Source organism: Haliaeetus leucocephalus, unplaced genomic scaffold, assembly GCF_000737465.1.
Source record: "Haliaeetus leucocephalus isolate CR32 unplaced genomic scaffold, Haliaeetus_leucocephalus-4.0 Scaffold450, whole genome shotgun sequence".
Taxonomy (NCBI): Eukaryota; Metazoa; Chordata; class Aves; order Accipitriformes; family Accipitridae; genus Haliaeetus; species Haliaeetus leucocephalus.
The window spans coordinates 20,039,604-20,049,043 of record NW_010972886.1 but is presented as its reverse complement, the minus strand read 5'-3'; the positions used below and the strand labels follow the sequence as shown (position 1 = coordinate 20,049,043).

The 9,440-nt window shown below is 47.2% G+C and overlaps 1 protein-coding gene across 1 annotated transcript; it reads left to right on the top strand.

Annotated features, from left to right (window-relative positions):
• Positions 1 to 59: 59 nt before the first annotated feature.
• VPS11 (vacuolar protein sorting 11 homolog (S. cerevisiae)) lies at positions 60 to 9,437 on the top strand (the record flags this gene model as incomplete). Its single annotated transcript, XM_010575078.1, has 15 exons — positions 60 to 505; positions 698 to 833; positions 1,898 to 2,061; positions 2,163 to 2,410; positions 2,815 to 3,016; positions 3,298 to 3,449; positions 4,412 to 4,598; positions 5,002 to 5,145; positions 5,638 to 5,826; positions 6,218 to 6,379; positions 6,855 to 6,994; positions 7,303 to 7,505; positions 8,047 to 8,218; positions 8,331 to 8,553; positions 9,294 to 9,437. Coding segments are annotated over exons 1-15 (2,613 nt in total), but the record flags the coding sequence as incomplete, so codon positions are not given.
• Positions 9,438 to 9,440: the final 3 nt, after the last annotated feature.

Below are 9,440 nucleotides of genomic sequence, written 5' to 3'. Positions count from 1 at the left end.
GGCCGGTCGGGCCGGGCCGGGCCGGGTCGGGTCGGGTCGGGTCGAGTCGAGTCCGCGCCGCAGGCGAGTCCCTGGCGGTGTCTAGCGCGGGCACGGCTCCCGCGTGGGCTTGGGGCCTCTCCAGCCGTGGGAGTGCGGCGGCTTCCTGCACTCTCTTGCCCTTTGCCTGTTAAAAAAACCCCGGCCGCTGGGTGTTTTGGTGCTCTTGGGTTGCTCTGCAGACGTGTGTTTACTGTAGCCTTACCAGAGGTCAGCAAGAAGCAAGCGTTAAGGTTTTTGATTCCGGTGCGATTGGAGGTGTGCGTTTGGGTTTCTTTTTTTTCCCCGCCCCTTTGTGTGCCTTAACCGTGAACTACATATGGAAGGTCAGATTTGGTTTTTGCCTCGCTCCCTTCAACTCAGTAGCTTCCAAGCTTACAAGCTAAGGGTAACGCATCTGTACCAGCTGAAACAGCACAGTATCTTGGTTTCTGTTGGTGAGGACGAAGAGGGTATTAACCCCTTGGTAAGTCAAACGAACAAGAGAGGAAAATGCATTTGTATTGGGGGGGGTCTTTCTTAAGACTACGGCAATTACCTTGGTTGGCCTTTCTTACCTTAAGTAGCTTGCTCAGTCTGGGCACTGTTACATTTGATGCTGGGTCTTGGCCGCCTAACACCTCATGTTTTGCTTATGCCAGATTGTCGTCGTTTGTAGGTTAAAGTCTGGAACCTGGAGAAACGAGATGGTGGCAATCCTCTTTGCACACGAATTTTTCCAGCGATACCGGGTAACAAGCCCACAGTCGTATCCTGCCTAACTGTCCACGAGAATCTTAACTTCATGGCTATTGGTAAGTAAAACTAAACTGTAATAATTTAAGAAAAATGTTACGGTCCTGACTCAGATGTAAGGAAAATTAATAGATAGCACAAAAACCGGCACAGAACCTCCTGACAGTTTTTCTTCTCACGCAGTTTTCATGTTATTCTTACAGGGAGATAGTCTATTTTGTGCTGTCAGAGAGCTTGAGAAGATAAATACATAAATTTAGCCTGAGTCTGTGTATATTACAGTAATAACTTTGATACTTACAAGGGAAGCACATATTTTTAGTTGATGTCATCTTTCCCCGCCAGTCAGTAAGATTATGCATTTATCGAACTTTGTACGAAATTTAGCTTTTGTTGTAGTACGGGGAAAAAACATAGGTTTTCTGATACTTAATGTTACAGAGAGATTTTTTCAAGCACTGTATAGAAACCTTTTTTTAAAAGAAAAAAGCTAATTTCCCTTTTTGGATTTAACCATTCCTTTGTAATATTTCTTGCTTAACTTCTGACAGAGTGAGAGCAGTAATGCTGTGAGGTTACAAGCGCTTTCAGTGAGTTGGCCCCTGCACTGAAATCCAAATGCTTTCCGTATGTGTCTTGTGGCTTTCTACCCTGGCACAACTTGCAGGACTGGGGCTGCCGGCAAGCTGTGAAAACAGCATGTTTTACTTGCTCTTAGGAAATCTTCCTCTAGTCTTTGTAACAGTGTGTAGTATGTTTCGAACAAGCAAGTGAATTAAAATGATAGTTACAATTGGTGGATGAGAAAGCTATTTGTAAAACAAAGTACAGACAGACTCAAACAAAAAAAGCCCCGTGAGTGAAGTTTGCGTGTGGAAAGCAAGTTGAACCTTGCTGAACCGCAACACCCTGTGTGCAGTTGGGTGACAGCTCCGAACCATAACAGGAGTAATCGGGGGTTGTTTGGTGCCTACTTCTTGACACAAGAACCTGCAGCAATCCTTTTACATAATACGTTGCTGGCGAGCAAGGTGTTGTCACTGACTGGAGCTGCCCTAACTTACGCTGGATAATATTTCAGGTGTATCATATAAGTAACAGTTTAGTGTGTCCCCTTCACCAGGTTTTGCAGATGGGAGTGTTGTACTTACAAAAGGAGACATCACTCGAGACCGGCATAGTAAGACCCAGATCCTACATGAAGGCAGTTACCCGGTTACTGGCCTGGCTTTCCGACAGTCTGGCAAAACTACACACCTATTTGTGGTGACCACGGAGAACATCCAGGTGGGAAGTTAATTGGAAAAAATGAGACTCTAACTTGCAAATTGCATTGGCGTCAGAGTCTAGTTCAGAGTGATCCCCAAAACCTTGCGTTTCCTCTCTAGTCTTATATGCTTTCAGTGAAAGACTATCCTCACCTGGAGCTGGACACTCATGGATGTGGATTGCGCTGTTCATCTCTCAGCGACCCCTCCCAGGATCTCCAGTTCATTGTGGCGGGAAATGACTGTGTGTACCTTTACCAGCCAGATGAACGTGGCCCCTGCTTTGCCTTCGAGGGACAAAAGCTGATTGTTCACTGGTATCGGGGGTACCTCATCATTGTCTCCAAGGACCGAAAGACTTCTCCAAAGTAGGGCTCCTCGGAACAGACGAGTTCTTTTTGCTCTTGCAGCTTCCTGCTTTCCCCCTCTTTCCTTCTTCCCTGTGAAGCTTTGCTCTTGGGGCCGACTGCAACTTTCTCAGAGGTTGTTAAGATTCATCTGGACCCATATATTGATTAACTTGTGTTGTGAGAGTAGTGCAGTTAAGCATGCTGAATGAGTGGGATTTTTTCCCAGTCCTATGAATTTCTCAGTCTAACGCATAGATGGAATTTGTGTATAAATACCTGGTGTTTTGCCTCTAGGTCTGCTTAGTTTAATCGCCCAAATGGACCCACATATGACTTGCTCTCTGGACATCCCTAGTTTGCATAGGTATCAAGAATTCAAGTTATGGTCTCCTTGTTTTTCAAAACTTTCTTCTGCTTTCCAGGTCAGAGTTTGCTGGGAATGAGGCACAGAATTCGGACAAACAAGTCCTGAATATCTATGACTTGTGCAACAAGTTCATTGCATACAGCTCGATCTTCGATGATATAGTGGATGTCTTAGCAGAGTGGGGTTCTCTGTATGTACTGACCAGGGATGGGAAGATTCACGTACTGCAGGAGAAGGACACGCAAACCAAACTCGAGGCATGTAAATCTGTTTTGTTATTAGTCTCTGCCTTATGTCTGCAAGATTGTACTGGCTCTGCAGATTGAAAAGCTGAACCATTCAGGTAAGTGAGTTACGTAACAAGTGACCCAACAGCTTTTCAGCATAACCAGTGTTACAAGGCATTTGGTATTTAAAAGCCCGAGCATGTGTGTGTGTACGGCACCCAAAAGAAGAAATGAGTTGTCTTCCAGGCAGGTTTGACCTTTTTTTGTGGGGTGCTACTTCCCTCATACTGCTCTTGCCGTGTATTTAACAGATGCTATTCAGAAAGAACTTATTTGAAATGGCCATTAACCTGGCCAAGAGCCACCACTTGGACAGCGATGGTTTGTCAGAGATTTTCCGGCAGTATGGTGATCATCTGTATAACAAGGGGAACCATGATGGAGCCATCCAGCAGTATATCCGGTAAGTGGGGGTCTTACGGAGCCATGACGGTGTAGTCCGGATAGGAGCTACGGAGGCCTTGGTTTCTGTTTCAGCCCAGGAATAAAACCAAACCAAAACAATAAAGCACGGCTTGAGGTGAAAGCTCTACCAGTAGAGAGAAACATGTCAGTGAGATTAAAAGCCTCTGAAAAAGTTGCTTGAAAATTGCTCTGTACACCTTAAGTTCTCCTCTTTGATCGTATTTTAACATGAATAATGAAGGCACATTGGGATGGAGTGGGGCCTGATGACATCATTATAAACAAGGGATCACTCTAGGTGAGATGGGTGGTGTGATTTGACCGTGTATGGCAGTCTTCTTGGAAAATGCTCAAACAGCTTAATGTCAGTTTTAAAATGTCTTGGGTTTTTTAAAACTTGGAGCAGCCTGTTTTGGGGCTTCATGTTCGGTCTTTTTAAAATGCCACAAAGTGTTACGTTCCTGTAGAACTGAAACTTTGGAGTCCGGACATCTAGTGAGAGTTGGCACGTATTTTATTATCAACTTGCATTAAGTGTCAGGATAACTGTGGCTAAACTGCTCCATGTGGGCACGGGTGTTTAAAGCTGACTTTGAGTTACGCGACTGAAATGAAGGAAAATGTAGCTTTTGTTCCCCTTTTTTTGGGCTTCCCGGTTAGCTGTGGTCAAGAGCGTAGTCCATCTTCTCACTGCCTCCTTTAAAGGAGGATTAACTCCTTGTGTGCTGTCAAGTGTCGTCCCGATGGCAGCCTTTGTAGAGGATTGTTTGTTTCACTGTGCGTGCAGATGAATGGGTGGTCTTATACCATATGTAGCTGTTACTTCTGATGCATAGCTGAGTGGTCCCAAGTGGGTTAGTGCCTGCTGAAGTTAAGGCTTCTCCGTACTCTGTTAATTTCTCCATTTATTTTGACTTCCTGAGTATACAGTCTCTTGTAATGTGACGCTTCCCCTCCCAGAACTATAGGGAAGTTGGAACCGTCTTACGTTATTCGGAAATTCCTGGACGCTCAGCGTATCCACAACCTCACTGCTTATCTGCAGACGCTCCACCTGCAGTCCCTGGCCAATGCAGACCATACTACACTTCTGCTGAATTGCTATACCAAACTCAAAGACAGCTCCAAACTGGAGGAGTTCATTAAGGTATTGGGGGAAGGTGAAATCATGCAAAGTAGTTATGTCACCATCATAATTAAGAAGGGGTAGCAGTGACATTGTAAATTGGCTCCCATGGGGCATCTGAGAGAGAGCATGGATTTGTCCCTCCGTACCCCTGTCTTTGCTCCTTTATTTCCAAGCTCTTGGTTATGTTCTCAGTTTGCCTGGCTTGCTGTCTGAGTCTGGAGCGTGCTGGCTTTTGCCAGTGTGACTGGCAAGCTAATGAGAGGTGGTTAGACCACTTCCTTTCTGCATGTGTGATCTTTCCCGTGTGTGAGAGGTACTAAGTTGTCCCTGCTCCGGCTTTCCTCCTCTTACATAAATGATTGCTGCTTGTGGACTGTGGGAATGTTGCTGAGGGACCATCTTTCTGCTTTTGTTCTTATAGACGAGTGAGAGCGAGGTCCACTTTGATGTGGAAACGGCGATCAAGGTGCTTCGTCAAGCAGGTTACTACTCCCATGCTGTATACCTGGCAGAGAAGCACGCGCATCATGAATGGTACCTCAAAATCCAGCTAGAGGACATCAAGGTGAGGAGACATTATTGCTCCCATGTTCTTACTGGGGAGAATACCACTTCTCTAGCCTCCTCTTCAGCGAGAATACCATTTCACTGACCTCTTCCCTGCAGCTAGCGTGCTGACAGGACTGCTGAGGCAGCAGTAACAACACCTGCTGCTGCTGCTTGTGTGTTGGCTTTCCACTTTTGGCTTCTGCGGTAGACTAGGGGTGGAAATTGGAGGGTCTTGTTCTCTTTCAGATGTGGCTTTTTACAGTGCCCTTTAAAAGGAAGGAGGGTCATTAGTGAGAGATTGATCTAAATCGTGCTCTCTTTCCCCTGGGCCACAGCTGGTCTTCCTCTGTGAGGAAGAAAACAAGCAGGAATAGTGAACCAGGTGATAATTCAGAGGAAACGGTGTTTGTGGCATACTTGCAGCATGTCTTCAGTGCTTTCTGTCCTAACCTCGAAGCGGAGAGCGGAGGCCATTCTCATGTGATTATTTTGCTGGCTGCCTCCACAGAACTACCAAGAGGCTTTGTGCTACATTGGAAAACTGCCTTTTGATCAGGCAGAGAGTAACATGAAGCGGTACGGTAAAATCCTGATGCACCATGTCCCTAATGAAACCACAGAATTGCTGAAGATCCTTTGCACTGATTACCGGCCGTCGGGAGACAACGAAGGCCCTGGGATGCTGGAAGGAAAAAAGGTACGGTTTGCGTTGACTGAGAGTTGTTGCTCTTGAGTGGTGTCTTTGAATCCCATTCGCATTCCTGCCAACCCATAACCTTTCCAGGTGGGCACTAATAACATGAGGCAACTCAACTTTGCAGCAAGCGAGTGCTCCTGCGTGCCTTGCGGTGCAGGCCTGATGTTTTAGGTATAATGAGAAGCCCCGTCCTGGTGTACTGGTAGTCCCAGAGACAAGAGACTGCTTAAAGCTATTGCTCAGAACTGATTCCTGCCGTGATCGGCATCCCGTACCGTGCTGTATCTGTCGTGTCATGGACTCTGGGAATGACCACTTGGTGCGGCAAGGAAGAAGCGCCAGTCTGGCTGAGACTGAACTGGGTGCTCAACTCTTTCTGGCTGTGTTACAGGCTAATTCAGAGGAGTTCATTCCGGTCTTTGCGAACAACTCCCGAGAACTGAAGGCTTTTCTGGAGCACATGACTGAGGTGCAGGCTGACTCTCCGCAGGGTGTCTATGACACTTTACTGGAACTTCGGCTCCAGAACTGGGCACATGAACAAGATGAGCAGGTTTGAGCTCCTCCAGCTTTGTGTTTTGAGAGGGACATTTGGTGTCTTTGAATCAGATTTGCATTCTTGCCAGCCCTTAACCTGTCCAGATGGGCCTTGGTAACATGAGGCAATACATACGCTGTGCTGGACAAATGGCACATAAATGGGAAAGCGGCCTGCTAGCGGGAGAATATGCCTTTCAGTGAGGCTGAGCTTGTTTTGTATGAATCTCATTTAAGAACAGATTCTAGACAATACAACCTCTGTGGGCAGATGCTTCTCCCACAAGAGTAGCTCTATTTGCTTGCCTAGATCTCTGAGGATGCTGGCTGTTTGGGCGGAAGAAATCACGTCCTGTTTGCTTAAAAGGGATAGAGGGCAAACAGCAAAATTGTCCTCCTCTTTGAAAGAGCTGCAAATTGTTGTCAGGTCTTAGTGCAAAATGTTCTCTGCGCGTGTGTTGCTCTCCCCGACCTCTCGCCCTTCTCTGTAGATCAAGGAGAAGCTGCACAATGAAGCCCTCACCCTCCTGAAGAGTGGAAGGTTCAAAACAGTCTTTGATAAGGCCTTGGTCTTATGTCAGATGCACAATTTCAAGGATGGTGTCCTCTACCTATATGAGCAGGGCAAACTGTGAGTGTTGCTCTTGTCTATAGGGTCCTGTCCCCCCCGCCCCCACTGCAGGGATTTCTGAGCCATAAATGTCCCTGCCTTACAATGGTAACAACCTCTTTAGTATCTCAAGATGGGAACTGTAGATTGTTGCTCAGCTGAAAATACCTTGTTGATAGAGCAGGGCAGTTATGTAGAGAGTGAATGACAGATCTGCCTTGGCTTCTGTGTGAATGTCTCGGGATTGCACGGCTGGGTGAAAAACGGAGGTCCCTGTAACAACTCAAAAGGAAGGATTGTTGCAGCTGATGAGTCTCTTTCTCCTGTAGTTTCCAACAGATCATGCACTACCACATGCAGAACGAGCAGTACAAGAAGGTGATCGAGGTGTGCGAGTTGTATGGAGACCAAGAGGCTTGTCTCTGGGAACAGGCTCTCGGCTACTTTGCACGGAAGGAGGAGGACTGCAAAGAGTATATTGCTGCGGTGCTGAAACACATTGAGAGCAAGAACCTTATGCCTCCGCTCCTTGGTAATAACGACATGGGGCACCCCCAGAAAAACCCCAACCACCAAACTAGTTTATAGCACTCTCTGTAGATTAGAAATTTGAGAGAAGTATCAACGAAGTTTGAGCCCACCATTGGAAGTAATAACGTGCTCTATAGGGAAAAGCGATGCCGGTCACAGGCCCCTAATTAGGAAGAAAGATGTGTTGTATCAGTCGTAGAGATGTCTGTATGTGACTTCTGTTCTGTCAGTGTGGGGAGGTGAAGGGCTTGCTGAAACTCCTGCTGTGCCTTGGTGGAGAAGTTGAAATGGAATCCAATCCACTAGATCCTTGCTTTGCCCTTTTTGGTCTGAGCTATCCAAACATGCTCGCAGTCACCCATTTCTGAAAGAGGTCAAACTAAAATCGAGTTTTTAAATGAGCTCTCCGATTCAGTAAGAAATGCTGACTGCCTTTGTCTGTAAGTGGCCTTTTACAGGAAACCGGTCTGTCCAGGTAGGACTGACTAGTGTAGCTGCAGTTTTTTTGCTTGTGTTTAAACTAACATCTCTGTTGTTCTCAGTTGTGCAGACGCTGGCTCATAACTCCACAGCCACACTGTCTGTGATTAAGGATTATCTTGTCAACAAGCTGCAGAAGCAGAGCCGCCAGATAGAGCAGGATGAGCAGAAAATTCAAAAATACCGAGAAGAAACTACAAGGATCCGCCAGGAGATCGAAGAGCTAAAAGCAAGGTGCGGGACTGTGTGCTGTCTTGTCTTATAGGGGATAAAACCGTTGTTCTCTTTTCTTAAGGAAAAACATACTTTGTCTTTCTCGCCCTTCTGCCTCCTCTCACTCTCTCAGTCCCAAGATCTTTCAGAAGACCAAGTGTAGCATTTGCACCAGTGCCCTGGAGCTGCCTTCAGTCCACTTCCTGTGCGGCCATTCCTTCCACCAGCATTGCTTTGAAAGCTACTCCGAGAGCGATTCAGAATGTCCTACTTGCATGCCAGAAAATCGCAAAGTGATGGACATGATCCGAGCCCAGGAGCAGAAGAGAGATCTGCATGACCAGTTTCAGCATCAGGTAGGGTAATGTGGCCCGTCGTACCAAGTTTAAATAAGTAGGGTTTAGATTCATTTACAGATACCCAGAGGCTGGTAGAGAAGGGTAAGGGTGAAAGTATTTTGTAAAGGAGGTTATGCTGACTGCGAATAATGAGGCATTAAGCCCTTGGGTTGTCTGCATTAGGTATAGGGCATAACGAGTCCTTGATGCTCTCCAAAGGTGAAAGAGAAAGTATTCTCACCAGACCCTGAAAGGGATCGAGATGTACTGGTCCGTGTGACAGCTGGTCCACAAGTTGCATAGAACAAATTGAGGAGAAAGGAAAAAAAAAAAGTAGCGTGAGTCGGAACGGGGACAGGATGGTGCAGGCGGGGTACGCCAAAAGTGCCGTGTCTGCATCGTCCTCCCCAAGGATGAAGTGGCGAAGTTGAGAGCGGGGCATCAGCTGGAACATGTTAACGTAGGTGGAAGCTTGAGTAGCTGAGGCAGTCGCTTTCCTCCTTAAGATAATTGTTCATTACCTCTTGAGCGCATGGCTCAAAACGTAGGATTGGAACAAGAGGTGGAAGGGCCAGCGGCAGAAAACCTTAGCGGTGGAAGCTGCTGGGGCAGCACTTGCCTCGAACTAGCAGAACAGCCAAGGAGAGGAGGCTTGGGCTGCTGTGTCTCGAAGAACGAGGCTGCGGGGCAGGGGCTGAAAGAAAGGGGGCCGGGGGCTCGGGAGGCTCTTCCTGACGCTGCTGCTTTGTCTCCGGCAGCTCAAGTGCTCCAACGACGGCTTCTCCGTTGTCGCCGACTACTTTGGCCGAGGCGTCTTCAATAAGCTCACCCTCATCACGGACCTGCCCTCGGGAAAGGCGGCTACGACGATCGAGGCGGGCCTGCAGCGGGGGCTGGTCCTCCCC